General features: G+C 41.6%; 2 protein-coding genes across 3 annotated transcripts in view; both read left to right on the top strand.

The window, feature by feature from the left end:
- The first annotated feature begins 3,923 nt into the window (after positions 1-3,923).
- On the top strand, positions 3,924-10,717 carry LOC106613532 (guanylate kinase). The gene is made up of 8 exons (XM_082956584.1): positions 3,924-4,030; positions 6,042-6,157; positions 6,615-6,656; positions 6,864-6,960; positions 8,301-8,439; positions 10,269-10,353; positions 10,469-10,554; positions 10,670-10,717. Exons 2-8 carry the CDS (start codon positions 6,046-6,048, stop codon positions 10,715-10,717), a joined length of 609 nt encoding a protein of 202 aa, XP_082812710.1. The 5' UTR covers positions 3,924-4,030; positions 6,042-6,045.
- The window catches only part of LOC145850255 (guanylate kinase-like), a 21,807-nt gene continuing 18,790 nt past the window's right edge, over positions 10,674-13,690 (top strand). For both annotated transcript variants that reach the window (XM_082956722.1, XM_014215891.3), the window contains exons 1-3: positions 10,674-10,713; positions 10,808-10,923; positions 12,176-12,217. In XM_082956722.1, coding sequence (XP_082812848.1) covers positions 10,812-10,923; positions 12,176-12,217 — 154 coding nt within the window. In that variant the 5' untranslated portion in view covers positions 10,674-10,713; positions 10,808-10,811. The remainder of the gene's footprint in view (positions 10,714-10,807; positions 10,924-12,175; positions 12,218-13,690) is intronic.

The following is a 13,690-nucleotide window of genomic DNA, read 5'->3' as shown; positions in this document are numbered from 1 at the left end:
ACAATGACGCATCAGTAGCGTCAGGACCCATCCTCTGTATGCCAGGGGTGTCAAACTCAATTCCCAGGAAAAGCTATTTGTCTACTGGTTGTTGTTATCACCTAGACCTAGACAACCAGGTGAGGGAAGTTCCTAACTGATCAATTCCTTAATTAATCAATTAACTACAAGGGAGGAGCGAAATAAACCTTCCAGGAATTGAGTTAGATGCCAGTGTCACATGTAATAACACGTCATACCAACACCTCACCTGAGACGGGTGGGGGACCCAAGGGGAAGGAGCATCTGGATTGGGACTGTTATGGTGACCATTTACTAGCGGTCACGAGTCACGAGCGCAGTCAAATTCCACGTGACCGTTTAGTCACGGTAACTAGGCTTCTCCAAGCTCTGATGCTGCTGCTGGTCATTAGTAGCCTACCAAACCTGCCAACTGCCTGGTACTCAGCACTCTATTGTCCCTCTAATCACTCTGACATCAATGCAAATCTATTCAAAAATGTAACAAACACTTCATATTTATTTCTTAACTTTCCTAATATTAAGCACATTGCTTCTCTTTACAACAGGAGTATAGCCTACCTGGCCTGCATGAAAATGAACCACGGGAAAAGCATCCTCCATTCGCTATTTAAGTGCATAGATGACATATTTTTTCCCCCTGCTCCGTTTCAAGACGGTGCATGATAATGGTCCATTGTAAATCAAAACCAATTTCACACATATAGTATTTAGTATTAAATCAATATTAGTCTGATGGGTGACAGTATTAGCCTATCACTTGTGAATGATGTATTATCACTTGTGAATGATGCCCTGCTTGTGTGCAGTAAGGTAAGAAACAGGTCATGCCTTTTTTTGAGGGGACTTTTTCAAATCATAGTTGCACACTTCATGTAGCCTAGCCCGTAGGCCTGTATGTTTTGATAAGGTTTGTATCACAATTAAAGTGGCCAAATAACGTCTTAAAATTTAGCACATCAATCCACTTTCCAACCGGTGTAGAGCCTAACTGGCATACGTAGGCGGTGAGTTTGGGGATGCTAATTTTCACCATAAAAATGCACCTTTATAATAAAGCATTACGTGCATAACCGCATTTGAGGTCACTTTTAAGAATGGTGTTCTTCCGCTAGATGATAGCATTTTGGAACATTCGCGCTGATAGCCTTCTGCCTTGTGTACATTGCTGCGTGAATAATGTGAAGAAAAGCCTAACAGTTCAACATTTTAAGCTAAACGTTCTGATCTGTTGCATCAGCCTCATTGCTTTAAACTTATTTTTTATGCTAGTGGTTGTATTAACTTGGGATCTATTGCATCCCACAACTGTCCCAGACTATGTTTTAAATATTTATTTCTCACAGAGAAGGACAATTAACCAATAGAATAGGTAAACGGTTGTACTATAGAGGATAGTAGATTGACATAGGCTAGTGCTTTTGTTGTCTGTTAGGCCTCCTCATCTTGTTGGCTGTTGAAAAGTAAATGTGGACAGTTCTTCCAACATCTTCAATATGCACCCCGGAATTTGCAGTTGCTTCCCCAATGTTTGTCTTCACTTGTAGACTGTGAGAAGGACCTGATCACGTGACGGGCATTGGCTAATAAGAATTGAGATATCTGAGAGAGCCATGTGAGTGAGAGGTGAGAGGAGCACTCAGTCGGGAGAAGGGAATTATAATGATTATATTCAGCCACCGGCCGCAAAAGGCATGGATTTGTTTTTTGCAGGCATTACAGCCACACAAAGGGGATGCCGCCAGGAAATTTGAGGAATTATCAAGTGCTTGCCAAATTGTGAATGAGAGACTGATGAAGTGTGAGCAAACAAGGACGTCTTCCGGATCCATGGACTTCTGGTCGACATGGTCTCCGATCGCGGGTCCTCAGTTCTCATCCCGGATCTGGAAGGCGTTCTGCACCCTCAGCCAGCCTGTCCTCTGGTTTTGAACAGCCAGTCAGAGCGAGCCAATCAGGACCTGGAAACGACTCTTCGTTGCCTCGTCTCCACCAATCCCACTACCTAGAGCCAGCAACTCATGTGGATGGAATATGCCCGCAACACCCTTCCCTGTTCTGCTACTGGTCTCACCTTTTGAGTGTTCCCTGGGATATCAGCCCCCACTCTTCCAGGAGCAAGAAAGAGGTCAGCATACCTTCTGCCCAGATGTTTGTCCGTCGCATGAACCTGGAAGAGAGCCGCTCTTCTCAAGAACATCTCCAGGTATCAATGACAGGCGGGCCACCACCGGACCCCTGCTCCCCGCTACCTTCTTGGGCAGAGGGTATGGCTTTCCACTCTGGATCTGCCCCTCCGGGTGGAGTCCCACAAACTTTCCCCCCGTTTTATCGACCCTTTCCCCATTTCTAAGGTCCTTAGGCCCTCTGCTGTTCGCCTTCTGTTGCCCCGCACCCTTCGTATACATCCCACTTTCCATATATCTAGGATTAAACCCCTGTCCCACAGCCCTTTGTCTCCTGTTTCTGGGCCCAGCCCTCTCCCCCGTCTCGTCAACAGCCATGCGGGGTAAACAGCCTCCTGAGTGTTCGACGTCGAAGCAGGGGTTTCCAGTACCTGATTGACTGGGAGGGTTATGGCCCGGAGGAGAGGTGTTGGGTCCCCGCCAGGAATATCCTGGACCCAGCCCTCATTGCGGACTTCTGCTGTCAACACCCCAGTCAACCAGGTATGTCCCAGGGTAGGATGCCAAGTTGCGCCCTTAGTTGGGTACAGTCACACCTTGATCTTGCCCTGCCTTGTGATTGTTTCCCCTGCCTTGTGATTGTCTCCAACCCCCAACAGGCGTCTCCCATTACCTCATGTGTATTATACCTGCATTTTCTGTTTGTCTGTTGCCAGTTTGCCTTGTCCCGTCAAGCCCTACCAGCGTGTTCCTGTGTTTCCTGTGCTCTAGTTTTAGCCTTTTCTTGTCTTCCCAGTTCTGACCTTTCTGCCTGTCCTGACCCTGCCTGCCGTCCTGTACCTGCCTGATTTGGATTACAACTCTTTGCCTGCCTTGAGCTACCGATTGCCTGCCCCTTGTACTGTAATAAACTCTGAGACTCTTACTATCTGCCTCCTGTGTCTGCATCTGGGTCTTAGCCTGAGCTGTGATAATATGGCATAGCCAGATCAGGACCTAACAAAAGGACAACTCAGAGTGTGCAATTCTGTTCTTCTGAAATAGACTACATTTTTGTCATATCATGTTTCTTTAGACCTGTCTAAAATAAATAATGGATTTATTGTGAAGGTGTAGGCTATATTACATGGATTTATTATACTTTTTAAAATGTAGATGTTCCAAAGGTCTGCATCAGTGGCTTGTAGGCTAAGCATGGAAGCTAGGAGATGCTAAATGTGTTTATGTTAATTACGGTAAATTACCGTGATACCGGCAGTTATTTGCTTGACAATCACCCGACTGACAAAATGTCAAGACCACCACTACCCTAATATGGACCCATCCTCTATGTGAGATCAGTGTTGCATGTAACACCAACCATGCCAGGACAGCCACCTCTCACTTACAGACTGCAAATCTACTAGATCAAACAAGCTCTATATCTCTTGACTGTGTTTGTGTATACTAAAGTGGATGATGGTGTGGCCTTTTGTTCCCCTTAATCACATTTCCTCCTTCATTAAGAAGTTTATCATTAAACAGGGGTTGGTAGCCAAGAGCGGAGGACGACAACCTGATTGACCAGTGATACATTGTGACAAATCAGAAACAACGGAGCCGAGAAGCCAACAGAGCCAGTCCTGTCACATGACTTGAAGTAATTAAGGCGCTACCTGTTTGGACGGCTCAGATAAACAAGGCCAGCATGCCAGTATGCGATTGGCTGATGAGCTGCCCGGAGGAGGTGGTAATTGAGGCTGCCAGTAAGCTGTCTATGTCAGTCAGTCTGACACACACCTACCAACAACTCACAAACACACACCCAGGTAAAGCTCTCTCCTCTGTCCCAATCACTCCGAGACATCTTCTCTACAGCCACACAGTACAGCCACTGAGATAAGGTAAGACAAACATACAACTTTAAAGATGTAAGAAAGACATAGCTAATATACAGTAGGACATAGCTATTATACAGTACATCAAGTTGAAACTGAGGTATGTCTTCAGTAATCAATGTAACCTGGCAATTACTTAATGTACAACTAACTGCTTTTTATGGACTCCACATCGACATTTGGAAATCATTAACAAGTGTGTAGTCCTTGAATGTTCTTTTGTTGCCGTGCTTGGAGATATAAGTTGTACGCGTTAGTAGGATTCCCCTGAAATATTGACCACGTATATTTGAAAAGGTTATACAATGATTAGATATAATATCAGTAACAGCTACAGTATGTTGTCTTTGTGAAGTTGAGTCATCTTAAGGGGTAGGCAATAGACCCTTAACTCATTTATTCAATTATGGCCAGTCTGGTCTGTTGTTTTCATGAAATGCTCAACTAAGGTCAGCAGACAGGAACCTGGGTTGTGATGGTTCAATGATCTATGGATCTCTTAGAGTTAAGTCTGGTATACACTCCAATTAAATAAGTAAAGAGTTTGACAGCTTTGAGTGTGTTTTCCCAGGAAACATCCTTGAATGGTCACGACCTCATTGATATAGGGAGTCAAACAGGACTCGAAATAGGTCAGATTGGCTGATTAGCCACTGAGTCTAAAGTCAGCAAGAACATCCTTTCACCAATAGGATGAAGAGCTTCAGACATTACCTCCAGTGTTTTGCCACCACTACTGACTGACTTGAAACGCACCTATTTGAACATGGTGTATATCTGGGAATATCCTTATTGTCCGAGTCACAATAGACAAACCAATATGGCTTTCTTCTGGCAGATACACTGTAAGGGTGTTGACCCAGCTCTGTACCTGATGTTCCATTTGGACCAGTTCCTATGCAATCATCCTCATTGACCTGGATTGACTTAATTAAAAGGCCTTTTTAAATGCACCTTAAGAGCATGACATCTGTTTGTAGTGGACCGTGAAATATAGGCCTAATCCTTCTTACAAGGTTCTATCATCCAGCCTGCTCCATCAAATCACATGTCTACCCATTTGTATAATGTTGAGTTGGGCTATTGCTGGTGTGATGAATTTGTTGTGAACCTAATGTTGGTTTCGTGGAAGAATTGCATAATTCCCATAGGGCTGACAGAGTGTTACTGGAATAGCTGCACATCTATGATCTAAATGAAAGTAGTGATTATGACCACCTAGCTAGATTAAACACTCAGGGGTAGAAAATGCAATTTCTCTTAAGGTTTTTGTGGGTTTTGTGTTTAACCCTTTATCCTCTTGACACTCATTGTGTGGTCCTAATGTGCAGTCACATGGCTTCCCCCCCCCCCCCCCCCCATGTCTGATCGTGGCATAGCCATTAAATCATAGTGGCTTATTCACTCGATCAGTGGATTAGACGTTAGCATCTGGGCCTAAGGCCAGAGGAAGAACTGCTCAGCTATAGGCTCGCTAGCTGGTTAGCTTCCAAGCACTCTACGCAGATTGGCTCCTACGAGTGGAGTTAGCCAGGGCCTGACTTAATAATTTTGAAGGTTACAGAATAAATCTTGAGTGTGCTTCATTCCTTTTTGTTTGGTATATCTGTTCCTGGTTGTGGTAGCGGCAGGCTAGACAGTGGTGGGCTACTGAATAGTGAAAGGCTACGCCAGTCTTCGCTACTTTGCATAGAAGGTCACTATTGTCACACAACCGTGCACAGATTTCGACTACCCTATAAGCAGTCTTTGTACAAAGAGAGACAACAATCCATGCTTTGGTTTTGTTTACCTGCCTGGTGCCACCAAATACTAACTGAAGCATTTTTGTCCAAAAGTTAGTATGCTTTAATTTCATGCCCAAATTATCCCAAAGTGTCGAAAACAGATTGCGTGGCTCAATTAAATTAGTTGAAGATTATTTGTGTAGCAAATGCATTGGTAAATGTACATCATTTTACATTACAAAAGGGTTTTTGACTGTATCTTTCATTGTAATTCCTCTCTCCCTCTCCAGTGTTATGGAAGGACCCAGGCCTGTTGTTCTGAGCGGCCCCTCGGGGGCAGGGAAGAGCACTCTTATGAAGATGCTGCTGAGGGATTACGATGGAGTCTTTGGCTTCAGCGTGTCACGTACGTTTGTGCTTCACCCGCCATTTGACTCCTATCCCAATATCCTGTCTGGGAGGAAGTGGGACAGCAGTAGGCCCTATCTGTCCTTACTGTCTCAGCCTTCTCTACCTCTAGGCCACGTTTGTCATAGGACTTTGGTCTGGGTTAGTGTATCCAATTTGTATCCAAGCATAGGCTGTTTGTCATTGGACTTGGGGTGGGATATTTCTGTATACCATCCATGTCCAGTTTAGTTATGGTTGTGCTGATCTGTGTGACACAGGGATGTCCTCTATCTCCATTCCTCTTCTTGCTGGCTGCAAGGAAGACCACTGAAATCAAAAGAACCGGCATACAGTTAGGGTTGTCTGGCACGTCTTTGAATGCACATACGGTTAAGGTTATTGATGGCATTCTGTATGACTGGATGTTGATGATGGATGTTGATCATTTATGCTCATTGAACGTGTCCTTACAGATACAACAAGGAGCCCACGTCCAGGAGAGGTAGATGGCAAAGGTACAGTAACATTCTCTCACTCATAAACACAGATCATGTCAGTAAACCCATCTCAGTCATGTTAGTAATCCCAGATGGGTATCAGTGATACTCTCCAGGCTTTTAATCAAGCTGGTTTTGTAACTTCTGGTTTTCACTTCGGATTTTGTAACTTAAATACTGGCTTCAGCAATTAACTGATTACTCTCCTCTCCGGTCTTTTTGAAGATTACCACTTCTCAAACAGGGAGGCTATGCAGGAGGATATTGACGATGGGACATACATTGAGAATGCAGAGTTTTCAGGGAACCTGTATGGAACAAGGTAGAGTACATTTTGATAACTTTCTGTTGACGTCAAAATGTCTTACAGTTAGAGTTGCAAAATTCCGGTGACTTCTCAGGTTTTCCAGAAATCCCAGATGAAAGATTCCTGGAATCAGGAGGGAATAGGCAGGAAATCCAGGAATCTTTATGTGTTTATTTTTTACCTGAGAATGTGGGGAATGGTACTGCAGTTTTGGAAGAGTATGCTAGTTCATTGGGTTTTAAATAAACAAGTACAGTAATTGTTCCACTAGTGACTAGAACCCACAAGTGATTATACTGTCATGGCATTGAATAGATAACTTTAAAGGAGAAGTTCACTTTTTAACCAAATTGGTTTTGAGAAATGTACCCCAACCCGCGATACACTTCCTCCTGTTCGTTTTGCAGTGCCTGGGCGTGGATAAAATATGAACAAAAGCTAAAGAAACTAAAAACAAATACGCCCTATTAGAAACGGCAATGATCTGTGTGTTTTACCCATGAAATTGTGTCATTACAAACTTTATCCGCAACATTATATTACATTTTGTGCAACTCAAGACATACTTTTCCGAATGGGCATGCACGGGCTACACAGAGAAGTATCATAGATGGATAAGGGAAACCGCTCGAGTCACACAAAATGGAAAATAACGTTAAGGATAAAGTTTGGAATGACACCAATTTCATTTGTACAAAATCTAAAGACCTGCATCACTATACTGAGAGTGTTGCCGTTTTTTAAAAAGGATGTATTCGGGTGTTTTGGGAGCTTGTTTTACTCACACCCTGGCACTGCAGAACGAGCATGAGGAACTATATCGCTGGTTGGGGTAAGTTTCTCAAAACCAAGTGAAATTGCAAAAAAACTGTCTGGACTCTTTTATAACATGCCATTTACATCCAAAATACAGATTTGCTTAAAAGAAAAGTGAACTTCTCCTTTAAGAGCTGGTCCATTGTGATCCCTGGGACAGAATTAGCTTTATCCTCCATTGTACATATCAAGATAGCACAGGAGCCACCGTAGAGCTCATGATCTGCAGTGTCCCATTTAATCTGTCCCTCCCCTGCTGAGGATAAGTCTTGACGCTATCGGAGAACAACTGGACCCTGCCTTTGGTGTTAGGATTAATGTCACTATCCTCTAGCCTAGTCATACTGGAGCATGTGAGGAATAGTCACTGGTGTGAGGTGTCACTCTAACGCTGTCCATATTTATTGTTTAAAAGCCCCCATGTTGTAAGCCTACTGTGCATATCCAGGTGGAAAGATGCATATGTTCTTGTTTCTGCTGTTCAATGGAATTGTGAAACAATGAATGAACGTAACTTATATTTTCTGTTTTCTACATAGCAAGTCTTCTGTAGACGAAGTGCGGGCCAATGGTCTCATCTGCATTCTGGATGTGGACATCCAGGGAGTGAGGAACATCAAGCAGACTGACCTGGATCCTATCTATGTCTCTATCCAGCCCCCCTCTATGGAGATCCTGGTAATGCCCAATTCAGAGTTCAGAGCCGCAATAGTCAGCATGGCCCATTATGAAACATTTAAGAACCTAATTTGATATACTCCTATTGAGGTGTAGACATATGTCACAATGGAATGCAGACTATCCTGGCTGTGCAACTGTGAACTCTGCAGCAAGTCCACAATCATACAACGCAAAGGGTACTACTGTGTATTTTGGCATTCCTCAATGTTCTGTGCTTGGACCGCTATTGGATAAAAATAGAGACTCAGAGCTACAAAATGGTATATCATACACTGCAGATGAGGAAGAATGGGAACGTTATTCTGCTTTGAAATTTGATAAACTTGTAACCCCACTTTTGAGAAAATGCCCCTTGAATGTTTTGGTACACCTACTGGAGAGCTCTTCTTTGTCTACACCTATTCAGCATCGTTCACACCCTCTTAAGCCTTAGCCCCACCCATCTCTTTAAGGTAAATAACCAAAGATTTCAAGACTAAAAGTGGTGAAAGTAGTAGCCTACAATAAGGTAAAACTCCAGGTAAAAATACACTTTATCTAGTCCTTGGTCTATATCCTAATCTGACTTTCAAAGTGTCCAGATAAAAATATAATATAAATATTTTTTTATTATTAGATGACGCTTACCCGACACACTTGACTAAATTGATGGATCATGTGAATGAAATGCTATAACCATCACCCAGCCACATCTAGCTTAAGTGGATGGGTCACTATTGTCTAGACATGTACACATATTCATTAAATATAATAGATGGCCGTAATCTCCTCCAGACACGCCTGGCTAATTTGATGGGTCATGTAATCATTCTTTTGCGAAGTGAAGTCTTTTGTTTAGACATGTAGCTTGCTAGCTAGCTAAACGATGAACCATATTCCCAACCCACAGCTACAGTACAAACAATTGGCATCGCTAGCTACCACCCATGAAATGAGTATGAATCTGCAGGTAGCTAAAGCTAACCAACTAGGTTCAATGTTAGCTAGCTAGCTAACATTAGGCTATAACTAGCAATGCAAATATATTTCTGAGATACGAATAATATTACTACACATATCATACACGAGCCAGCAAGCTAACATTCACTAGTACTCTTTAACTTGCAATGAAAACGACTTTCTGACCAAATTAGAAACATATAATATCTGAAAATGTAGCTAGACTCTTACCCGTATATATGGATGAATGCTTCACAGAAGCGTGTATTTTCCATTTGGTTTGTAGCTAGCTATAGCTTGTTTGGCCCGTTATTGTGTCAAGTCACTCCGGTCAACCGTGTGCAGAAAGTAACACCAGTCCATCACAACCTTTTCCCACTGATCTTTGTCGATAGCGTCTGCTAAATTCGGGGCACCAATGTTGTCTTTCAAAAAAGCTGTGGTAGCCAGGATGATCTACTACACATACTGAGCAGCTCATGTTATAGACAGAAGTGGGCTACATGGCAAACCAATCTGAACTCCTCTCTCAGCATGTCCAACCCATCGATTATCTGAACCAATCATGGCAAGTGGGAAGGTTCCTGCCTTTTTCAGTGGCTAAACCAACTAGGCTTGTAATTGAACATGTTTACTAGTATTTACAGATGGCATACAAGTTTGTTATTAAAGCACATGAAAGTTCACATGTTCAAGAAGCCATTCTGCCCAAAAACACCTTTTGCCTCTTCTGCAAAGTAGTGATGTGCGACATCTTGAAACGGGTCACATGTGCTAGCCCTTGGAAATGTCATCCTTGAGCTAGTGACATGAGTCTCTTGAAATGTATGAATGTACTCTTGAAATGTAGATATTGTAATAGCTTTAGGGACAATTGATGTGTACAGGAAAAGCGTCTGAGGGACAGAAATACGGAGACAGAGGAGAGTCTGCAGAAGCGTCTGGAGGCAGCACGGGTTGACATGGAGCTCAGTAGGTCCCCCTTACTGTCCCATATAGACATAGTTGTACTGAAAGTCTTTGGAAAATATGGATGGAACCAATAATAATCCATGCAATGCCTTATTTTATCACTTTCCTATTTTAGGCAACGAGCCTGGAGTGTTTGACATGCTTATTGTCAATGATGACTTAGAGGAGGCTTATGAGAAGTTGCAAAGTGTTCTTATTGAGGTGAGTCTGAAGAGAGGATGATTGTCTGCATGTAGAATAGGGACAAAGTAGAATTCTCAAAATTTGATTCAGTCGGTAGGGGTCTCCATACATTTTCTCACGTTTGTCTCTACAGGAAATTACTAAAGTTCAGTCAACCAAGAAAGAAAGATGCAATTCGTAAGAATCATATTGTTATTATGCATATCATAGCCACACGTGTCCTGTAACAAAATCTTTAGTTGTATTCAATCCCTCTCTCCCTTTGCGTCAGTATTATGTCAGGACCCAGGCCTGTTGTCATAAGTGGCCCCTCAGGGGCAGGGAAGAGCACTCTGCTGAAGAAGCTGCTGAAGGACTACAAGGGAGTTTTCGGCTTCAGCGTATCACGTACGTATTGTGTCACCCAACAAGTCGTTTCCAGTGGTAGCGCAGCAGGATCTGGTGGCAGAAACTCTGGTGGCAGAAACCAAACTATTGGGAGTGCAGCTAGACAACTGCTTATCATGGTCGTCTCAAATAACTAATCTATGTAAAAAAAAATATTAAAACAGCATGCATAATCAGAAGGATAGCTAAATATTTACCAGGAAAAAATCATCAGCAAATAACACAAGCATTAATTGAGAGTCAGGTGAACTACTGTTCTGTGGTCTGGGGAAATGCATCAGCAAGTGAAGTTAGGAGGCTGCAGATTGCACAGAACAAAGCAGCAAGGATTGTTTTAAGGTGGAGATATGGTTCTTCTGTTGCAGTCATGCGCAATGTTCTTGGGTGGTTATCAATCGACAAGATAATTGAAAAAAACATGATTATTTTATTTCATAATATACATAATTTAAAACGGCTAAGTTCTATTCACAATGGTATTCAGTTGATAAGAGACAGACATTCCGTAAACACTAGGAATAGATTGTCCACCATCTATATGTTATCCAGACAGAAAAGAGAAATAGGCAAAAGAACATTTCAATTTAGAGCAATAAAGAAATTGAATAAATTAACTGAGCAAACCAGAAACCTTTCAATATATAAATGTAAACATTATTTTAAAACAATTTAAATATAATACATAGAAATGTTGTGGGACTATAGTAGATGAAGAATCAATATTTTTTAGATTGAGTATTTATTGGGTCATTATGTTAGTATATTATGTATGTTTGTAATAGTGTGTTATATGTGAAAGTGTGTTCGTATTATAAATTGTATTTTAATGTTTTAAAGACTCTTGGAAGATTAGTCCAAATGGGGACTAAAAGAGATCCAAATTAAATCAAAAATCAATCCCCACTGTCTCAGCCTATCTAACAACAGGCCGTTTGTCATAGTACTTGGAGTGTGATATTTCTGTAGACCACTCATATTCAAACAATTTTATAACAGTTTAGTTATGGCTGTTCTGATTGGTGTGAGACAGGGATATCCACTGTCACCATTTCACTTCTTGGTGGCTATCGACTGGATCATGAGGAAGAACACTGAGCACAAAAGAAACGGCATACAGTTAGGGTTGTCTGGCATATCTTTGAATGCTCATCATTGGTTGAGGTTATTGATATCATTCTGTATCATTTATGACATGTATGCTCACAGAATAAGATGGGTGTTACATTTATGCTCACTGAATGTGTCCTTACAGATACAACAAGGGACCCACGTCCAGGAGAGGTAGATGGCAAAGGTACAGTTGTCACGGTTGTCATATGAACGAGACCAAGGCGCAGCGTGTGTATCGTTCCACATTTTTATTTAACTGTGAAACTATGCAAGACATACAATAAACTAATAAACAAAAACAACAAACCGTGACGAAGAGGTGCAACATACACTAACTCAAAATAATCTCCCAGAAATCTAGGTGGGAAAAACATCTACTTAAATATGATCCCCAATTAGAGACAACGATGACCAGATGCCTCTAATTGGAGATCATCCCCCCCCAAAAAAACAACATAGAAAAACAGAAACTAGAACATAACAACATAGAACATTTTAACTAGACAAAACCCAGTCACGCCCTGACCTACTCTACCATAGAAAATAAAAGCTTCTAAGGTCAGGACGTGACAACAGTATCAATCTCTTACTCATAAACACAGATCGTGTCAGTAAACCCAGAAGGATATCAGTGGTGCTCTCCAGGCCAAGAATGAAGCTGGTCTTCTACTGTATCTTTAGTAAGAATTTCCTACTGTATGAACGCCAGGCCTCAAACTTAATGTGTTGCAGTGCCGTGAGTGTTGAGTGTGGTGGCAGTTACAGTGCCTTCAGAAAGTATTCACACCCCTTGACTTTTTCCACATTTTGTTATGTTACAAAGTGGGATTAAAATGGATTTAAGTGTAATTTTCTGACAACAATCTACACAAAATACTCTGTAATGTCAAAATGGAAGAAAAATTTGAACATTTGTGTAAACAATAATAATAATAATAAAAATAATGTATATATTGATAAGTACTCAACAGTACAGTCAATAGATGGTTCAATCACCTTTGGCAGTGATTACAGCTGTGAGTCTTTCTGGGTAAGTCTCTAAGAGCTTTGCACACCTGGATTGGTCAATATTTGCACATTATTCTTTAAAAAGTATTCAAGCTCTGTCAAGTTCATTGTTGATCATTGTTAGACAGCCATTTAAGTCTTGCCATAGATTTAAGTGAAAACTGTAACTAGGCCACCCAAAAACATTCAACGTTGTCTTGGTAAGACACCACAGTGTATATTTGTCCTTGTGTTTTAGATTATAGTCTGAAAGGTGAATTTGACTCGCAGTGTCTGTTGGAAAGCGGACTGAACCAGGTTTTCCTCTCGGATTTTGCCTGAGTTTAGCTCTATTCTGTTTCTTCTTATCCTTAAAAACTCCCTATTCCTTGCTGATGACAAGCATAACCATAACATGATGGAGCCACCACCATGCTTGAACATTTGATATAAGAGTGGTACTCAGTGATGTACTGTGTTGGAAAGTTCCTTCTTTGCCACATTTTTTGCAGTTTTACTTTTATGTCTTATTGCAAACAGAAAGCATGTTTTGGAATATTTATTCTGTACAAGCTTCCTTCTTTTCACTATGTGATTTAGGTTAGTATTTTGGAGTAACTGCAACGTTGTTGATCCATCCACAGCCGTTAAACTCTGACCTCATGCTGAA

This window comes from Salmo salar, chromosome 10, assembly GCF_965601325.2.
Source record: "Salmo salar chromosome 10, fSalSal1, whole genome shotgun sequence".
In the NCBI taxonomy this organism is placed as follows: Eukaryota; Metazoa; Chordata; class Actinopteri; order Salmoniformes; family Salmonidae; genus Salmo; species Salmo salar.
The sequence above is the reverse complement of the archived record's forward strand: the minus strand, read 5'-3'. Positions and strand labels throughout refer to the sequence as shown.

What these genes read in the sequence shown, in the direction of transcription:
- LOC106613532 (XM_082956584.1), top strand. Translation starts at nt 6,046, where the DNA reads ATGGAAGGACCCAGGCCTGTTGTTCTGAGCGGCCCCTCGGGGGCAGGG. An exon ending in AGGAGAGGTAGATGGCAAAG is followed by an intron (nt 6,657 to 6,863) that starts GTACAGTAACAT and finishes GTCTTTTTGAAG; the next exon opens with ATTACCACTTCTCAAACAGG. An exon ending in CCCCCTCTATGGAGATCCTG is followed by an intron (nt 8,440 to 10,268) that starts GTAATGCCCAAT and finishes TGATGTGTACAG; the next exon opens with GAAAAGCGTCTGAGGGACAG.